Source organism: Rhinolophus sinicus, chromosome 12 (assembly GCF_057876585.1).
Source record: "Rhinolophus sinicus isolate RSI-liver-muscle chromosome 12, RSI-T2T, whole genome shotgun sequence".
Lineage (NCBI taxonomy): Eukaryota > Metazoa > Chordata > Mammalia > Chiroptera > Rhinolophidae > Rhinolophus > Rhinolophus sinicus.
This window is the reverse complement of record NC_142512.1, coordinates 32,467,423-32,486,518: the sequence shown is the minus strand read 5'-3', so window position 1 is coordinate 32,486,518 and position 19,096 is coordinate 32,467,423. Positions and strand designations below refer to the sequence as shown.

Below are 19,096 nucleotides of genomic sequence, written 5' to 3'. Positions count from 1 at the left end.
TTACAGTTTGTTCATTGAAGAACTTCTGATGTCAGTGACATTTACAATCCCATACTTAACATTTTAACATTCAGGGGCTTGGAACTATCACAGGAAATGCTAGAAGCCTCATAGATACTTAATGCATTTTATTTCATTTTCATGATAGTGAAATTTCAAAGTAACTATTCAGTACTCTGAATGTAAATTGCCCCATATCTTAAAGGAAAAACAGTCACATTTGAAATCAGAATGTAATCTTTGGGCAAACTATTAGGGCTTAGTGATTCCTCTTCCATTTTGAGCTTTTAAAAGTGACTCACAATGAAAGAAAGTAGTAACCAACTGTTTTAGAAATAATAAAAATGGTTAGAAATTCTAGAGCCTAAGACAACACCTGGGCATTAAAAAAAAAAGAAAGAAAGAAAGAAGGAAAAGAAAGAAAAAATCATTGCTACCAGTACAAAGTGCTAATAATTTGGAAGGGGACCAGCAAATTATGCTGACCCATCAAGTCCATGCCTATATATATAAAAAAGAAACAAAAATTATGCTGACCCATCAAGTCCATGCCTATATATATAAAAAAGAAACAAAGCAATTTATTTTAATGTCACTTAACAAATTCTAATATGGTTTTGAACAGTCAGTCATACATTATTCTAAATAGGCATGTGGATTCCTTATGATAAAAACCTGAACCTGTTCTCTTAAGTAGGGTAAATTAGTTGGGGAAAAAATTCAGTACATAATATTTAAAATAGAAGGCATAAAATAGAAAGAGATATTATTGCAGAATATTTCTCTTCTGAGAAGACACAAGATACATGATTTTTCAAAAATCACTTATTTGAAGGAGACCCTAGTTGCTGACTTCAATTATATCCTGGAACTGGCAACGTGTGCCCCTCCTTTGCTTCAAAAAAAGTGTAAGAAAGGGTGATGAGATCAACATTCACCATTCTTGGATCTTCAGCAAATTCAGGATCAATGTAGAAAAACACTGGCATATCTACTTCCTCTTGTGGATTAAGCCTTTGTTCTTCAAAACAGAAGCACTAGAAGTTATAGAAAGGTATTTATTTATTAATATTTCTATTAACTACAATAGAAACAAATGGTTCAGTTCTTGGCTTTAATAAGCATACTGTTTATATAAATACAATCTTTTAAGTTCTGTGAAAGGGTAATAGCATCTTTTCATCTCAGATTTTTTACTTTAAGAAGTAAGAATCAACAAATTCTAATCTTAAAAGCATATCTATCCATTTGGTTCTAAACCTCTGCATAGCTGTTGTAAGCACTGGAAAAAAACCAGTTTGAAGTTTAGAAGAAATAAATTTTCAGAAATTAGTACCCACTAAAATACTGCAGTAAATTTAGTACTAAATACTTGTATGTACTTTTATCGATCTATACAGTTTGCATTTAATTGTACCTGTATTTTATTGAAATACTGTCCAGCTTCAAATGGTACAACATTGTATGTAGAAATTCCGATTACTGGTTTGTCAGTAGGATTCTTCGCTTTATAAAATGCCAGTGCTGTCTCTCCTGGCACGACCTGTTTTAAAATATATATATATATACATCAGCAGCACTTCAAATCTCACACATCTTCTTTCTCTACTTAGTCCTTTTTCCTATCCATCAGACCGTAATACCATATCTAAACTAATGTTAAGGGTGTGAATACTACCCATGAACATGTCACAATTTACTTGCATATGTCAGTGAAGAACCAATGCTCTATTCTGCATACTTAGTTATGGACTGTCCTCTTGTATATCCAAAGTCTTTAATAATCTGCAAATTATTTAAATGTGTACAAGGACAAGCCAAGCTTATTAACAGCTCAAGCCTAATTTCTTAACACTTCATTATATGATTGATTAAAGATTCTTTTTAAAAGGTTACCAACATTAAACTTAGCTTAGAAACAGAATAAATTAAACTTAAAACCAGAGTAAAACTGAATAGAATCTTTTTATTTTACCAAGAAGCACTCACGCTTTTTTTTGAGAGAATAACAGATAAAATTGCCAGGCTTTAAAAAAATCAATTGTCAAGGGATGCTTTGTCATTTGTACCAATTTAGCCACTGATACCCTGTATTCTATGTGATTGGAACTAATATTCAGACTCATAACTTATAAAGCTCTCAATCATCGAAGAGATTCAGTCCTGTTTACTAACCTGGAGATGTACTAATACGGGTTTATTAAGCACTAATAAGAGTCACAATTCAGCTTTTCTGGCTATTCCTCCATTCATGAAATAATTTCCGTTAAATCCTCTAGGATCCCATTTTAAGGGACAATCTTTCTGAACATGACTAGGATGATTACTTCAAAGGTCCTCACATGTATTTCTTAAGGGACAGGGATACTTTCAATGTAAATCAGTAAACTACTTTTCATTGTAAGCAATAATTTTCAACATTTTTCCTATCCTATCATCTATATCTGAAGAAAAATCAACTATATGAGTAGCATGACAGCTACTCCTACTCTCCATTACTTATAGACCCGAGAACTTAGTGAATTCTTAATATGATTCTAATAAAAACATGACATTTTCCATTGTTCCAAACTGACTTTTACGATAGTACCATGTAAGTTAAAAGTATATGCTGGTACATTAGACGTAGGACACTGTCAAAAAGCAGTCTGGGGGAATAAAAGAATTACAGTAATGGGGTCTGTCAGTATTTTGAAATTAAGTTTAAATGAGTGTTTCCTAAATTATGAAGCAGTTTAAGTGATGAAAGGAGTTATTACACTGCAAAAAGTAATCTTTCAATACCTGCTTTAATCACTTACATATATTTCTGTTTGCTGAGGTCTGAAGTTCCACTGGAGACTTGCATGCACATCTGCATTAAAGGTGACTCTAATGACGCGATCCTTAACAGGCACCATCTTTTCAATCTGGTCGGACGCATGACCTGCCGCTACTGCTCCTCCAAGTCCAGTAGTCTAGATAAAAAAATACAACATGTTAAATGTTATTTTTAGGTGATAATCCATTTATTGGATAAAAACAAAATTTTAAAAACAATTTAACTTTAGTAATCCAGTAGGACCCAAGTTTCACAGCTTCCTATGAATGAGGTCAGTGGTTTGACCATTTTGGGGGTCTCAAGGGCCTATATTTATTCAAGTCTTATTTTTTAATAATCACTTGGTTATCTGGCATGGTGAAAACTGAGTCATTTGGAAGACAGCAAACACTCCCCTGCTCAGAATATTTAGTTTAACTTTCCATTAACATACTTATTGCTAGTATTTCATATCAACTATTGATAGAAATAAACTTATCTACAACCTTGTAATTTCAGTAAATTACACTTTCTTGTCTGGTCCTTTTCCATATCATAACTATATAGCACAGATAAGTTTGTAGCTTCACTTCTGTAGTCTGCCTTTCTCAAGCATCGTAAGTATTTTCCCCATGTTGGTCAATGTTTTTGTAGTCTTTTTCTATATTTTTTGGTATAGTACAGCGTTTACAGATATCCATCAGTTAGAGAACTTGTTCCCTTTGACCACTGAATCAACTAATCATAAGGCATCAGAATCATCTGTGTATGACACTGTTCCCCTATATTCATTGACATTATTTCCTTTATCACCAGAGATGCTTAAAAAAAATCCTTACTTCCAGGGTCATCATTCTTCTGATGCTTGAAGTTGCCAGAATTCTGGTCTCCGGATAATTAATCTGTTACTATACTAGGAAAAAAAACCAAATTTGAGGCCAGGGGAAGACTCCCAGCAAAATATAGTATTACTATCTTCCACTTGTTACACAAGTCAGCTAGCTTCACTCAATTGCCATTTAACATTATTCAATTATAACCCTGAAAGAGGCATCAGAGGGCAAGCCTTTATTTACTTTAAGAGATAAGTATATTCTTCTGCCCAAGAGGGCTATAATGCTTAGGTTTTAAGATGTAAGTCCTTTTCCTAAAGAATATGAGTCACTTGAATACAGATTCCTTAATGTATTATTTCTGACAAGCAATCTTGGGATATAGATTCTTTAAATTTGTAAGCTTTAATCATCACAAGAATAGAAAAGGACACTGTAAAGAAAGCATGTCCTGGGCTACAGTCTAGTTCTGCCACTAACTACACAAAACGAAGTCACTGTATTGAGTGGTTTATGGAACCCCTTATTTTTGCCTCTAAAGTTGTTTCCAAAAGTGAAAGAGATGCTCTTTTGGAAATGTCACTAACAGCCAACTGTGATTTAAGTTTAGGATCACAAATGACAACTTTTTATTTTTCTGTCCTGCGCTTGCACATGGTGAAAAATAGTTACTTCAGTTTGGGGCAGGATTTCTTAACTTTGGCAGTAAGGACATTTTGGGTTGGATAATTCTTTTTGTTTTGGGGGGCAAAGGGGGGACGTGTCGTGTGCAGTGTTATATGTTTGGCAGCATCCCTAGCCTCTACCTACCAGATACCAGTGGCATCCTCCCAACTCACTTCCGAGGGTGTGACAGCCAAGAATATCTTCAGACATTTCTAAATATTTGGGGGACCGCCCTTGTCCCCCCACGTGGTTTTCAGAGATCTATACTTGCTGTTTTGGATTCAGTTAAGCTTATTTAACCAATTGGTAGTTTTGGGATTCATGCTTGGTCCAGGCTGGCCTCTGATGAAAATCAATTCACATTCTACACTCATCTCCAGAAATCAAGCTGTTGCACTTCCCCACATAAATGCTATTAGGAGACTGAAAGTCCTTCTGACTTCTGTTTCAGCCATTATAGAAAATAAAGGTAAGTTAATCTCCGCAAGCATGGGGGAAGCCAGGTACTACTAACCATAGTGGCAGCAAAGATTCTGAAGAATTTTTTAAATATTACTAATGCCTGACGCCCACTCCAAGACATTCTGATTTAACTGGTTAGGGAGGTGATCTGGGTGTCAGGATTTTTAAAAGCGCACCAGGTGAGTCCCATGGGAACAACACTTGCGGCAAGTTTTTTTAAAACAGAAATTCCTGGCCCCTACCCAGACTTCCTAATCAGAATCCCCGCGTCGGAGAGCCCTGGCATGTTAACTTAAGCTCCACTGGTGATCCTAATGCCCAGCCAAAGCCTCAAACTACTACTTAAGAACAAATGAGAACATATGCGATATAGGTGAAGTTTGCCTTTGCCAGTGGTTCTCAAACATTAGTTTGCATCAAAATCAGCTAGTGGACTTCTTAAAATCCAGATTGCTGGGCCCTGCGTAGCTCCAGAATTCCCGATTCAGTCGTTCCGGAGTTGGCTCAAGAATGTGCACTCCGATTCCCAGGTTATGTGGATGCTGCTGGTTCATGGGAATACACTTGGAGAACGATTTAGTTTCTGAACTAAAAGGGACCGCAGGGTAAGCACGTTACAGTTATATATGAACGGGGGTGGGGTCCTGAAAGGCCTAAGTCGTGCCTCTTTGTATGGATAAAAAGCTACTCCCAGTTTAAAAACAGGTAAATCGCATATTCCCGTTTCCGGGGTTAACGTTCGCACAGAAACCAAAACAGTACGTGGAGTGAATGTATTAATATAAATCACATTTCAAAAGCGGGCACGCGTGTGAGCAGCAGGAAGGCAGGGCCGATTAGGCTGCTGGACACTTGAGCACAGGCTGCGGACCTTTTGGGTGATATGTCTGAGATCCAGGAATTTCACTCTGCAGCGTGGTTGGTATAAAAGAACGGTCACTCCAGGGGCTTGAGTTCTACTCGTCGCTTTGCCACTAATTTCCTTGGTGACCTTGGACAAGTCACCTTTTTGAGCCCGTTTCCTCTTTGGCAGATGATCTGGGACATCCCTCCCCAACATGACATCGCCCAGCGGTCAGCGCCGGCCCCTACCTGGCAATAGAGTCGATAAAGGGGCACCGCGGCATAGGACATGCCCAGCATGCCCACGGCGGCCGCGGCCACGTACGTGAGGACCGTCTTGTTCCGCCGCCGCCACTCCTCCTCCTGCGCGCGCGTGAAAGGGTTCGTGCTCTTCGGCCGCCTCGGCGCCTGCACGGCCAGGTCTCGGGCCAAACTCGGGCGCCTCCATGTCCCGACCCGCCTCAGCCCCCTCTCAGCACCTCCTGTGTCGCTCCTCCCCGGCCTTAGACGCGGCTCTAACCTCTCCGCAACGCCGATCGGGGGGCCAGGGTGGCTCCAGCGCCAGCCACAAAAAGCGACGCGCCTCCATTCTGGACGCCAGAGCCCTCCCATAGCTCCCGGAAAGAACACCCGCCCGTCACGGACGAGGTCAGATCTCGCGAGGCCCGCTCTGTCTCGCGATATCTGAGTGGAGCCTGCCGCTGCCTTGGCTACCAGGTTCCTCGGGAGGCTGCGCTTGTAGTTGAGCTACGGAGGCCCGGTTGCCAGGTTACGGGTAAGTTCGCGTTTTGCTTCATGACTGTTCCTCCCACTTTTCTTCCAACTCCAGTTTCTAGCTAACTTACTTTTAGGAATAACGCTTTCCATGCGCTCCGCGTGCATCCATCATCACTTGGGTTTGTGTCCCTGATTTTCCTAAACTCCATCAGCCTTTGTCTCGACCTAACGGCCCCTAGCGGCCGCTATCCCGCGGTCCTTTTCCCTGGGGGACTCGGACCGCTGGCCTGTTAACTTCCTGCCCTGGACCTGGGCTCCAGGGTCACTTGTCCCAGGAAACCTTCCTGTGTTAACCACAGCCCAGTGGAACACTCACGTGTGCATTTCCTCAGCCCCTGGGAAGCGATTTCCACTGCTCTCAGGCCCCTTATCTACTTGCCCCGTGCAAATCACCGATTGCGGAGCTGGAGAGACGTTGTCACACTGAAGTTTGTTTAGAGGCGAGTCACCAGCCCAGGATAGGAGGATCGTTTAAGAAAGGATTGAAGATGTTCATCTTCACTTGTCCCACAGGACAAACGAGGACCTGAGGGGAACAGACAGCGTGGCCGGTGTTGCTGTAATGGAAACAAGCATCTTTTTAGGAACTAGAAAGTAGTGGTTAAGAGCTCAGATTCTGAGGTTAGTCAAGGTTGAATTCATACTCGGGTCCTCACTTTGACCTTGTGTCCTGAGTCTAGTTATTTGACCTAAGACGTGACGACCTTATTTGTAAAATGGGAATCATGATAGTAAATGAGAATATTAATTATCACATGTAAGGTGATGTTCACAGAGCCTGAGGCATAGTGAAAAATTAATAAACGTTAGGCTTTTTGTAATGACCAGAGCAGGTATAATTATCGCTACTTGATGGGAGAGGGAAGTAAAGGCCTGAGGACTTTTAAATGATTTTAAGTCATTCAACATTTATTTTATTTATTTCACTCTTTACTGTGGGTCAGATCCTGTTCGACCTACAGCATAAAAAAAGGCAAACAGGATCATTTCTGTTATGAGTGCACTTTCTTCTGAGGACTCAGTAGGTCATCAAGTAACAGATACGTAAGGGAATTTCAGATAACAATCTGTGCAGTGAAGACAATGGAAGAAGATATTGATAATGAGGAGGAGGAGGAGGAAAGTCCAGTCTTACTGAAGAGGTGACATTTGAGTCTAGTCCTGAATGATGATAAGGAGCTATCTACACAGTGACAATCCCAAGTCATTCAAAGGCTCGGAGGCAAGAAAGAGCTAGATACCACTGAAGAATGAAAGGGAGGCCAGTGTGTTCCGAGCCTGGTGAGCAGGAAGGAAAGTGGTAGGAAATGGGGTCAGAGCAGGTATACAGGGGCCCGATCATACTGAGCCTTTCAAGCCATGTCCAAGGATTTGGATTTTATTCTAAAGTAACAGGAAGCTATTGGTGAGTTTGCAGCTTATAAGTGATAATGATCCGATATTGGTTATGTTGTGGAGAATGGAAGGGGAATGGTTAGTAGGCAATTGCAGTAGTGCAGGAGAGTGATGGTGGTCACCTTGGGTGAGTGAGTAATTGATTATCTTGTGATCACAAGGCCAGAAAGTTGCAAAGCCAGTGAAATCCAAGTACCTTCTGACTCTTCTACTCTGGCACAACAATCTCAAGATTCTATTATTCTACAAATTTGTTTGTATTGTTTTATGAGAATGTTTGAAAATCGTTTTCATCTGTATCTCCCATGGTTCTTACACCAGCTTGTCAGCTCTTTCAGGACAAGACCTATCGTATTTTTAATTTCTTAACAGCATAGAGTCAACCCTCACACAAATGTTAGTGTCAGTGAAAGCAACACTACATTCCCTCCAACATTTTTTTTCTCTAGACCACCCTTCCATGTAGCAATAGGTAGCAGTACTTTTATGTCCGTCGTAGTGTCTTTGTCTTGGACTCTATTATTTTATTTTATTTTGTAATTGCAAAGGAAACTACTCTTTTCCAAGGTACAATAATCTTGATAGCAGTGAAGTGGTTTGGCTGCAATTCTTGTGACTCTGAGTGTACCTGTAATATTGCATAAATCATTATGATAACTAATGCTACACAGTGGGTCTATCTTGAATGGAAAGAAAACACCTCAGGGCCAGGTTAGTACAACCCTGTTCTGCAGGTAGAGGTGTTGAATATGAATTTAAAATATCAGGGACCGGACGGCAATTTCAGACTTGGCACCTTTAATTGGTAATGCCATTCTTCAGCAGTAAATAATTAATGCTTGTGAACCCTCTCTAGCTAGCTATGATCATGCCTAATTTTGCATAGTAGTTTTGCATATGTTATTTTTCATACAAGCCACTTTGGGAGTGGGGGTTGAGCGAAATGGGTAAAGGTGGACAAAGAAAAAAAGAACCATTTTTATAGTCATACATGTTTTCTTATCTGATTATTGGTTTTCAGGCTTTGTGAAGACTTAAGGATTATAAAGATGTATTATTTTTAAAATTTGGTTTCTGATTGCTTTTTTGGCATTTTTAGTAGTTAATATAAATTAAGGAAATTGCAACTTAAATCTTAATATGTTAGTCACTGAGCTGTATTTCTTAACTGTCTGTTTGCCTAATAAAGCTACTACTGAACAACTGTTTATTGGGTAGCTATTTATTACAATAGTTTCCTTGCACCTGAAAGAGGAGGAGTAATGCATTTGAATAAATAGTAAGAACAAATGAATTCTAGTTTGCTTGAGAATACGCTGGATAATCACTGTTTCCCGATTCAATTAGTGCACACTAATGGCCTGAAGTTGCTTCAGTAAGTCTTGATATCAGAGTTTCTGATTTCCTGGCATCTTCCTTTAAGTGACATGTTTCAGGGGCTAAAAGATCTTGGACAAGTTTATATGATTGACAGATAAGGTGAAATGAAAACAGAGATCATTCGTCAAGTAAAGTTTATCAAGATCAGGGTGCATGACCTGTGCAAGTTACACAAAGCCCTATTCTTAAAAGTAGGCTTAGTTGGGCTCTATACTTGGTTTAATTCTCTGCTGTCACTATCTTGAAATAATTAATTTTTTAAAGGGGCCTTGCATTTTTATTTTGTACTGGCCCCCAATACATATTATATCCCAAATGAACTGATTGACATTCTGACATAATTCAAGCTAAGCACAGTCAACCTATCTGGAATAAGCAGAGGTTAAAGTTAAGAGATAAGACAAAAGGCAAATTCAGGTCTCCGGAGAATAGTCAGGTTGTATGAAATGAGATCAGGCAAAATTCCAAACTCCTTACCATGGCCCTTAAGACCCTAGGTAATCTAGACCCTTCCTACTTCTCTAACTTCATCTCTGATTTTTGTCTGCATTCACCATGTGCCAGCCACACTTCTTTCTATTCTGTAAACACCCCAGGTTGGTTTTGCTGCCTTGAGACCTTTTCTCAGCCGGAAATACTTTGTCCCTCAGTTTTTCTCCTGGCTGACCTATTATTTGGATCTTGGCTGCAACACCATTACCCAATCTAAATTAGCACTCCTCTGTCCAGTCAAACTTGATCATATCACCTTCTGGTATATGAAAGTTAGTTCATTTTGCTGTTGCCTTTTTTTTTTTTTTTTACTGTTTTTCTCCTGACACTAGAATGTAAATACCATTAGAGCAGACACCTTGGCTTGTTCCGCATAATATCACAAGCACTTAGCATAGTCACTGCACGTGATTGTACTGAGTCCATGGCTGGCGGATATGTGCATGAGAACTGTGAGCTGTTGCTCTGATGAGGATCTCGTGTTTCAAGACGTCCAGGACTCCTCTGAAGTACTTTTCTGGTGTTTCCCACAGGGTTGGGCTGTGTGTCACGGGCAGATGCTACACGTCCATCCCCAAAGGCAAATGAGCAGCATTCCTGAACTGTTTAGATTCCTGAAAGAAAAAAAATGCACTAGTAGCTGGAAAATTGCCTTTGGGTAAAGAATAAAGGAAATAGTAAAATCATCCTTTGACTAATCTTTTGTATCTTGATTTCCTGAAACTTTAAATAAAAATCAATTAAGTAAAGCCTAGCCCACGGAAGAGAGTCAGTCATTCCTGATTTTGCCCATGTTCTTACACAACTCTAGGATTATGTAAATAGCTAATGCTATCTGAGGAATCACTGATGTGATAAGGTATACAAATTGTATTAGCTTCAGTGAATCTGTGAATAGTAGGTTATTTATGGCTTGTCGGTCACAGAATCCCAACAGATTATTTGTTGGGTAGCCAGCACCATTGTGACCTCTTCTTTATGGAAATGACCTTCATATAAAATTTCACTATTTTCCCACCCCTCGAATTGCTCCCAGATAACTTGACTGCAGACTACTCCCAATCCCATTCACGGGGTATCTGATCCTAGAGGTTTTAAAACGAAACTTAAAAAAGGAAATTCTCCCTTCAAAAACCACTCAGGGACTTGTAGTTTAGTTAACCTGGAATAGAATTTTTGATTCGTAGAGCCAAAAAAGAACTTTCATAGGTCATTTTATGAATGATCTTGTCATTCTACACATGAAGAAACCAAGCAACAGAGGAGTTAAATGGCTAATCAAAGTCACGTGGCTACTGGACAGCGGAAATGGAACTCACACTTGGATACTCTAGCTTCTAAACCAGTGCTCTTCCTGCTGCAGTGCTCTTCCAAATATATAAAACCAGTGTCAAGGAGAATTCCAAAGTGCTTTTTTTAAAAAATTAATTTATTTTTATTTTTTAAATTTTATTGGGGAATATTGGGGAACAGTGTGTTTCTCCAGGGCCCATCTGCTCCAAGTCACTGTCCTTCAATCTAGTTGTGGAGGGCGCAGCTCAGCTCCAAGTCCAGTCACCATTTTTTCAATCTTTAGTTGCAGGGGGCACAACCCACCATCCCATGTGGGAATTGAACCTGCAACCTTGTTGTTGAGAGCTCATGCTCTAACCAACTGAGCCATCCGGCTGCCCCTCCAGCAGCTCGTTGTCTGCAATCTAGTTGTGGAGGGCGCAGCTCACAGGCCCATGTGGGAATCGAACCAGCAACCCTGTTGTTCAGAGCTTGCACTCTAACCAACTGAACCACTTTTATTTCAGGTGAAATTAACATAAACAGAATAATTTCAGGTGAAATTAACATTAAATACTGGAATTAAATTATTCCATTTATTCATTAACATTGTGAGTTTATACCATTTGTAACCCTTTACTCTAATGTTGGTGGACTCTTTGGAGAGTAAGAAGATACAAGCCAAGGTCAAGGTGCATTTTTAACTGAAAATCAGATTTTTTAAAAAAATTTAACTTTATTAAGGTATAATTGGTTTATAACAAACAGCACATATTTAAAGTGAAGCATTTTAGTAAGTTGTGACATGTGTGTATCCATTTGTAAAACCATCACTACTACCTATTGTGCCTGTGAAGAAACAGGCGTGAGAAGCCCTAGCAGCTCGAATTGGAACCGGGTCTATCTGATGTCAAGGTCCATGCACTAGTCTCTGAAGCCTGAGTTCTATCTGGGAAAACAACCATGGACTGTCATTTGTGCGGGAAAAGTACACAGTCTCTGTGAATCTAGATATTCATTTATTTAATAACAGCGTTGTGCTAAAGGATCCTAGTATCTTTTCACCTTCAAGTTTCTGTATTTCATTCATATTTCTTAGGCAGAAGTGGCAAATCTCTATTCAAATGCAATTTTTTAATTAAATGAAACCACTATTTTCTATAATTTTCACAGTGGAGCTGTAAGACACATTAAAATAATATATTTTTTTCTTTTCATAGGAAAATATTTAAAAAGCTTGTGGAGTAATATGAGTCAGAGTAATATAGGATCTGCAGGGAGTCCCTTAAGATAGTTGGTGAGACAATAGGAATTCCTGTTTTCTTCAACAGTGTGTTGTATAATTATTTTGCAGACATTCTGACTATAAACTACCTAGCCTTAGGCTCACAAGAGACATTTCCCTCAATCTTTTATTATTATGTGGTTTTTAAGCTTATTAATAGTAGAAGCTATAATGGTTACCTAAAACTAAACTGTATTCTTCATTTCTGCCAGAAAATGCAGATTTTATATAGATATAGGTGTTGATAATAATATAGCTCCATCTATCCGTCTAGAGAACTATCTTTACATTTCTCAGATTTTATGAGCAATGACTAAAATGACATAGCCCAATATATAAAATGCATCTAACATCTGCACAGGCACATATTATTTAGGTGCCAAATGTATGAAATGTTTTTATGCAAAGTTTAAAGCAAATTTGATTGTTCTAAGACATGACAATTTATTTTCTACTTCTCCAATCTTAGGAAAAGAAGAATTTATCGATTTCTTCAAGACCTTCATTTACACAGCGGTTGAATCCAAGGCTACTGTGGTGGAACCATGAATAAAAATACATCTGCTGTAGTATCATCCGGTCTACTTGAAAAGTAATTGTTAAGTTAAATTTAGTATGTTTTGAACTCTCATAGTTTGAAATATGTAAAATATTAATGAACACTTGGTGAACATTTTATACAGCTAATGACCTGTGGTGCAGGAGAGCAATAATGAGAAGTTGATCAATAATTACCTTTCAGTGTAAATCACTGTGTAGGAAAAATTCGGCATTCTCTTTTAGAATTATTTTTACAGATTGCTTTTAAAAATTTTGATCTATTTTTTTTGAATATCTAAAATATTTTATAATTTCAGTACAAAATTAACATAAGATTAGCTTTTGCCGAGTAACAAACCACCCGAAAGTGCCTTAAAAAAACAAACCTTTTTTCTTTGCCTTGATTTCGTGATTAATTCTTCTGGTCTGCAGCAAATTATGTAGGGTGGCCTTCTTCACATGTTCTGGAGCCTCATCTGGGAAGGCTGAGGTCTCCTGCGACCTGGTCTGTCATCCTCCAGGAGGCTCGTTCAGGCTTTTTCATATGGCAGTGGAATGGTTCCCAGGAAGAAGCACAAGTGTTTCTCAAATGTCTATTTCCCTCACATTTGCTGGTATACTATTAGCAATTTAAATGGTCAAGTCCAAATTCAAGCGGTAGAGATATAGACTTTACTTTTTAATGGAAGGAGGCATGTAGACAGGATGGGAAGAATTGCTAGCCATTTTGCGGTATGTAACATACATATAATAAAGTATACTCAGAGAAATCTTGCTCTCAGTCTTGTTCTCGACTCTGTGCCCTCATTCCTCCTTTAGATAACCACTTTTATTCTTGTTTTTCTAAGTGCTTCATTTGCGTAAGTAAATGCATATTCATATAAATATATGTGTACATGTTATATATGTATGTCTATATACATGTACACACATAATAATTACATTTTTTTTCCTCAAAGTGAATTGTTCTGTACAAAGTTCCACTGTACATTAGACGTTCTGCTCTTGCTTACACAATAAACAAGTGTACACCAGCCCTTTGACTCAGGTTCACCAGCTCTTCCCTGGAGAAGGGTATCAAGCCAGTTAAACTCAGGGTGTCTTTCCCTGATGCCTCCTCCTGGAAAACTCCAGTCTCCAAGGGGCACAAGCCAGGCCCAGCTGTGTGGTTTGCAAAGAGCTCCACGCACAGAGCTCCACACCTGGGACAGCACAGTTTTGTTTAACTACTCAGGGCAAATCAAGCCCATGGTTAAAAATCACATGACTGAGGTAAGATGTCCCAAAACACCCAGGCTCCAGCTCCCAGGCTCCACTCGCTGGCATATTCATAACAAAACGGTAGCATATTGTACATACTGTTTTAACCTTGCTTTTTTTTTTTTTTAACTTAAAATTATATCCTGGTAATCACTACATATCAGTTTATAAAGCTCTTTCTCATCCCTGTTATAACTGTTCAGTATTGTATCATGTGTTTGTACCATGTGTATTCAGCCAGTATTTTATTGATGGACATTGGAATTGTTTGCAGTTTTTGGTGATTACAAATTATGCTGAAATGAATAACCTAGTATCAAGTCATTTCGTGTTTTTTTGCCAGAGTATCTTTGGGATTGATTCCGAGACATGGGATTGCTGGATCAGAGGGTAAATTTAGAGATTACCAGATTCCCTTTTTAGGGGTCATTCCATTTTGCATTCCCACCAACAGTGTACAAGAGTACCTCTTTTCCCATAGCCTTGTCATCAGAGTATATCGAAGTTTTAAATTTATGTTGATCTGATAGGGGAATAGCAATACTTTTGCCTAGTTTTAACTTGTTATTCTCTTATTATGATTAAAGTTGAGCAGCAGAATTATTTTTAATAGCAAAAAAGTAATATAAATTCTTAACAATACAGGAATTTAAAAATAAGATCTTTGCAAGTAAATACACGGCTGTGTTGACAATAGATACTCTGTTGGGATTAGAAAAAGAGGGATGCTTTACTGAAATAATATGTGCTGGAGATTATGTGTGTCCCCATTGAAGGAAATTCTCATTTAGAGGTTACTGGAGGTGCCTAGTGAGGTACCTTTGTTCTCTCCTTCATCTTTCGCACTTGTAGGCTTCACTCCCTTGTGCTCTTGCAACCTAATATCCCATCAAAAACGGGTTGAGTTTCTGAAATCCGTGACAGTAGAACATTTTGGACCCAGATCTTTCTGCCGTCTTTGTAGCTAATTGACTATGCCATATTAACCAGATAGGCCTTCCGACTCTAGAGCTAAATTCAATATAATGCAACCCTAAGTGATGTGCTATATAGGAAGCAAAATATTAAAAAACAGGGAGTTTTGTAAGGTGTGTTTTTTTTTTTCCTTTATTCTATTTTTTTTTTAAATAATCTAACTTTTGAATGAGAGTTTTCCTAAAGATTTGCAGCAGGTCCTCAAATAATATTGTTTCATCCAATATTTTTTCATTGTAACATTTATGACTTGCCATAGGAACTTAACTCTTGTATCGATTAGCCTATGGGAAAATGGGTTTCCTTATGCATCCTTTCGCTTAAAATGACAGAACCTATCAACAATGTAAAGTGAGGACTTCCTATAGTCAGAATTTCTATGGTAGAAACTAAGAAAGCTTTTTTTTTAAAGCTATAATCATATGTAAGATATCAAGTAAGTCTTTTTTAAAGACCTGCTTCAGTTTTTTGATAATGTCTAAAGATAGCTGGAAGTCCTATATTCAACAGTAGATCTGAAGCAGATCTCATATCACATTTTGCCTCTGGAGTAAGACAGACTGGGTTCACTATTCTCCAGCTTTGTAACTTTAGGCCACCAAGCTAACATTCCCAGATTTTGGTTCCTTTGAAAAAAGGAGTGCTTTTATAAATATTAAATTGAATGGCATAATGTGTATATATTGTGTAGCACCATATCCAGTACATAATAAATAAGCAGGCAGCCCCAAGCCTCATTTCAGACTTCATTCACCAGTAAAAGTCAATGCTCTGACCAGTGTTCAGAAACATAATGTCTTTTACAGAATTATTTTGACAGTTTCCTTTCTAATCGCATTCCCCTATGTCTGACAGAAATTGCAGCTGGAGCAAGTTCTTTGTACCAGGAAAATACTCTTTTTAAATTCAAAGGATAAGCTTTTTTTTTTGAGATTCAAGTGGAAGTTATATTTATTTTGCTTTAAATCGCTGCAAACTATCTTTTAAAGTCACTTACCTAACTCATTAAAATATTTAGTATTGGAATTCGTCAATGTAGTCCAAAAATCAACTAAAGGTTTATCTTTTTAGTCACCTTTAATAAATTTAAAAATATGTCTCAATAATATTTTTAAAGTATTTTTCTTTGTTCTCCAAAGAAATAAGCATTATTGCTGTAGTTTCTTTATGGTTTGTAGAGAAAATTAAAAACACAGGTAAGAAAATCCATTTAATTGCTTTTGTATCACCATACTTTTTATAATGTAGTTGCTAGTATGTCCTGAGTATTTTGAGTTATCTAAATCTAAGAAGTTGATTTAACAAGTAGTTTAAAGAAAAAGTAGGTACAGATCTCTATGCTAACTTGTGAGTGCTAATTTACTTTATCTTAGGGATCCTGCCTTTCAGATGATTACGGTTACCAAGGAAACGGGCCTTGGTCTGAAGATCCTAGGAGGGATTAACCGGAATGAAGGTCCCTTTGTGTATATTCAGGAAATCATTTCTGGAGGAGATTGTTATAAGGTAAAAATGAAAATAAAAATAGCCCTTCACCAAAAAAACAAAATGACTAGTGATGAGGTTTGTTTTTCTACTTCATCAATATATGTTTAATACTAGATGAATATCCACTATGACCATTTCTCAGAAAGATACAAAGAAACTTGAAGATAGACATTTTCCTTCAAGGAGCTTTAATCTAGCAAATGAATATGAAATAATATGAAAATAACAGATTTCATAGGTTATATATTTTTAATTATATGCTGTTCAACTCATATCCTATATCTCGTTGAGAGAAATTATATTTGAAGACACGTTAGCTATCCACTGCTCTGAGCTTGGATTAAGTTAGATCACTTAAACTTGAACTACATTCATTTAGCCTCTGCTAAATTCAAAACAAACACCCAAAAATAAATAAAAACACTCAGCAGATGAAATTCACTCATTTCTGAATTTAATATAATTCTTGTTGAGTTTGTTAATTATGTCACTAATGTATTGCCTACATGAGAATAGACTTAGAATCTGTATGAGAAATTAGACTTAAAATTAAGATCAGAAAATATCCTTTTATAGGAATTAGAAAGTCTTGCTCTCCTTTCTAATGTAAGAACTATGTAAATCGTGAGTTCCTTTTTGCTCTGGTTGCTGGGAAGCTCAGATCCAAACTTGAAGTACAGTACCAGCCACTTAGCAAACTGGTTGCTCCGTTTGCATTCTCCTTTCTCTTGGATTTCATTTGCTATTTTTGTTTTATTAATATGATTATATATGTCTTTGATCGAAAATTGCCTCCAGTACTTTTGGGAAATATATAGGATATATTTCCTATATATTTATAGGATATAAATATATTCTTTATAGGATATAAAGAATTTAATGAAATATTCTATTAATATTAAGCTGTATAGTATGAGAAAGCATTCTCTTATCATTAAGTTTGTTCACATTATTGTTTTATTATTATTCTAGTTGTTTTGCTTGAATAAATAGTCCTACTCTTACTCGCATTCTCACTCCAAGCTCTTGTTTAGCAAGCAGTTTACCAGTTCAACTGAGGTATTTTTTTCTTTGTTAGGAAAAAAATCAATTTCACTAATAACTTCCAAAAACATAGAAATGATTTTAATTGTTTCAGGTTGTTGAGATAATAAGGTATCTTCCAAGTATATGAGTTGTAAGTATTAGTATAATAAGTTTAGGGTATTATAAGGATATAGATTTTGGGCTATTGAATTTAAATTATTAACCAAATAAGAATTTATGTAAGTGCTACATTTAATTAAATTCAAACAAACAAAAAATGAAGTTTTTCTTATAAGAATTGAAATGTTTAGTACTAGTTTAGTTTTGAAGATGACGTGTGTGTGTGTGCTCAGTATAACTAAGGTATTTCTTAGACTACAACACTTGATATAATGGAATAATAGATTGCTGTACTTAAAAAGTGATAAGAATTTGCTTTTAGACAAATATAAATTTGTGCTTGAAAAATATTTGTAATTGAAGTATTAAGTTGATAGCAGTGATGCTGAGTGACTCTTTATCAGTTATCAGTGATAGCAAACTAAGAAATTCTACCCATAATATATATTATACTTTCTCTTGTTTTCTTAGACTTACATTGTTTGAAAGAGAATTAAAAAGCAAAACCCTGTATGGACTATATTCTGTATTTACCACTAGAGGGCAGCACAGTTATTAATGTTCTTTGGCTCTTCCTGGTCCTGTCCAAGAGAAAAAAACAGCGAAAATAGAGAAATGTGTAGACGAGAATAAATGAGTTTGCAGTGCTTACATTTATTTTTGTATACTTCTTCATGATGGAGAGTTATATGCATATTTATTCTGCAAATAAAAAATGGATGCTATTTGATTTTAAAATATTTTTAGTTAACAGCATTTACCTTGTTCTAAATACTATGTTGGAATGTTAATAAATTCCTAATCTGCACAAAATTTCTACATAGTAGGTATATTCACAGAGTAGGTAACAGGCTCATAAGGTCATCCTTATTAAGTTGTTGAGCTGAGCAACTGTTAATATTTTTTAAAAGCATGAGTGCTTTAACTTGTTCTAATTTTAACATTATATTGTTTCAGAACTAACAATAAGGCAATCTCAAGCTTATAGATAGATTATATTCCTTTTATTTCCCTAAACTTCATATGTTAGGGGATTATTGGGACTCGGAAGGAATATTTAATTATGTTTAGCTGTCACCTGCCTCTACCCCCGCCCCCCCCCACACACACACATACACACACACAAATGTTTTCCATCTGGCAAATATGAAATACAATACTCATTCAGTAACCAAAATATCATATTTCTTTGAAAAATATATTCAGAGTTCAATGTTGGGATATCTTGAAAACCTATCCAGTTCAAGTAGGAAAGATTATCCCAGCTCTAAGAGCTAGAGGCAGTCTACAGGTTGAGAACAAATGGATTAGGTACTGAATTAAGGAAATATGAAAACTCCAAGATACTTTTCACCCCACCAGTCAGTCCATATCAGTCTGTAGTCCTCAGCGTTCTATCTAACACCTTTTTCTGGTCTAGGGACTCCTTTGAGCTTCGTGCCCACGTATCCAATTGCCTTATCAACATTTCCACTCGGATCT

General features: G+C 37.2%; 2 protein-coding genes across 4 annotated transcripts in view; one reads left to right on the top strand and one right to left on the bottom strand.

The window, feature by feature from the left end:
- Nucleotides 1-113: 113 nt before the first annotated feature.
- On the bottom strand, nt 114-6,216 carry COX11 (cytochrome c oxidase copper chaperone COX11). Of its 2 annotated transcripts, XR_016022890.1 has the most exons (5): nt 5,854-6,216; nt 2,802-2,957; nt 1,418-1,543; nt 553-1,037; nt 114-501 (listed from the first exon to the last, which is right to left on the bottom strand). XR_016022890.1 is itself a non-coding variant. In XM_088802185.1 (4 exons), exons 1-4 carry the CDS (start codon nt 6,214-6,216, stop codon nt 855-857), a joined length of 828 nt encoding a protein of 275 aa, XP_088658311.1. In that variant the 3' UTR covers nt 114-854. The 2 variants fall into 2 exon arrangements, 1 of the variants encoding a protein (XP_088658311.1); XM_088802185.1 differs by having other exon boundaries at nt 114-1,037.
- A 27-nt stretch (nt 6,217-6,243) lies between these two features.
- STXBP4 (syntaxin binding protein 4) overlaps nt 6,244-19,096 on the top strand; it is a 144,727-nt gene continuing 131,874 nt past the window's right edge. Inside the window, exons 1-3 of one of the 2 annotated variants that reach the window (XM_088802178.1) lie at nt 6,244-6,379; nt 12,675-12,797; nt 16,354-16,486. In XM_088802178.1, coding sequence (XP_088658304.1) covers nt 12,751-12,797; nt 16,354-16,486 — 180 coding nt within the window. In that variant the 5' untranslated portion in view covers nt 6,244-6,379; nt 12,675-12,750. Of the gene's footprint in view, nt 6,380-12,674; nt 12,798-16,353; nt 16,487-19,096 lie in introns of those variants that run through there. The other variant, XM_088802179.1, reaches the window with a different exon arrangement.